This window comes from Gregarina niphandrodes (genome assembly GCF_000223845.1).
Source record: "Gregarina niphandrodes unplaced genomic scaffold scaffold00888, whole genome shotgun sequence".
In the NCBI taxonomy this organism is placed as follows: Eukaryota; Apicomplexa; class Conoidasida; order Eugregarinorida; family Gregarinidae; genus Gregarina; species Gregarina niphandrodes.
In genome coordinates, this window is record NW_011646160.1 from 1 (window position 1) to 1,509 (window position 1,509).

The 1,509-nt window shown below is 42.3% G+C and overlaps 1 protein-coding gene across 1 annotated transcript; it reads left to right on the plus strand.

The window, feature by feature from the left end:
• Positions 1–244: 244 nt before the first annotated feature.
• Positions 245–990, plus strand: GNI_235600 (RNA-directed DNA polymerase; the record flags this gene model as incomplete). The annotated part of the gene is made up of 2 exons (XM_011136455.1): positions 245–500; positions 563–990. 2 exons carry the CDS (start codon positions 245–247, stop codon positions 988–990), a joined length of 684 nt encoding a protein of 227 aa, XP_011134757.1.
• Between the last annotated feature and the right edge of the window lie 519 nt (positions 991–1,509).

The window sequence follows — 1,509 nt, forward strand, 5'->3', positions numbered from 1 at the left end:
ATCGTGGGGACAAGTTGAGATCCGTTTACGAGACAAAAGGGTACATAAGGTAATCGGTTTAGTATTACCAGAAGCGCAGCAGCTTATTTTGGGAATCCCGTACCTTATCAACCACAAAGCTAAACTTCACTTGGGGGGGGCCTGGATACAACTGGATAAGAAGTGGTATAAACTAAAAAGAATTAAGTTATTACCAGGGAACTTGGTGTCAAGTATTACCAGTTTGAAACAATCAGAACAAGAAATGCTTCAACAGGTGATGAACCAAGTGTCAAAAGATATTCTAGTAAATCAACAACTAGAAGGCGTATTATTGAGTTTCAAAGATTTGTGGGTGGGAGATGATTTAGGACGAACCAAGTTAGTTCAGCATGCTATTAATCTAGAGGTGAATAAGCCCATTGCAAGCAGATGCCGTCGTTATTCAGAAGAACAGAAATTAATTATTGAGAAAGAAGTTCGAGAGATGCTTCCGAAAGACGTAATTCGGGAAAGTCAAAGTGCTTTCGATCTGGGGTAGTACTTGTTAAGAAGAAAACCTGAGAGTGGCGATTCTGTATAGATTATCGACCACTCAATAAAATCACCACGAAAGACGAGTTCCCTATTCCTAGGATAGATGATCTACTTAGAGCTGTCAAAGGCTCACGTTACTTTATCGCCCTAGATTTACGAGCTGGATACTGGCAGGTTACAATGAAGGCGGATGATATCCCAAAAACGGCGTTTCGAACCCCTTCTGGTTTATATGAATTTACTGTGGTGCCGTTTGGACTCGTGAATGCTCCGACAACTTTTCAAAGACTAGTAACTCATGTCTTCGGCGATTTATTTTGGGAGGGCGTTCTCGTTTATTTAGACGATATTCTCATTCATGCATCTACACTTCCACGAATTATGGAGTTGCTGCAGGAGGTTTTCAAACGATTACGTTTCGCTGGTCTAAAACTACGCCTTTCGAAATGTACTTTCCTACCTTCACAAATATAATATTTAGGACATGTTATTCAAGAAGGACAATTGAGCCCTCAGCCAAAAAAAATTGATGCTATTAGGTTGTTGTTGCCTCCCGTTGATAAGAGTGGAGTCAGAAGAGTTCTTGGAATTATGGGCTATTACAGGGCATTTATTCCGAATTATGCTAAAATCCCTCTGCCTTTGTCTAAATTGTTGAGAAGGGACCAAAACTTTATTTGGACTGAGGAACAAACCAATGCGCCCGACAGGCAGTTCTGTCAAACTATGCCTACGGTGATTGCTTCGGTTGCTACTAGTATATCTGGATGATATCCTCATCCACACGGCGACACTAGAACGACTCTTCGAATTACTAGTAGAAGTACTGGCAAGACTTAAGAACAGCGGACTACATGGCGGTCATGACACTTACCGAGGAGGAGGACCGATTGCCACGGGTAACGGAATGGAGACAAGCGTACCAAGAGATATCTACCGTAGAGAGGGACCGACTGAAGGTCCGAGAATGGCAAGGGATGCTGACCAGAGGAG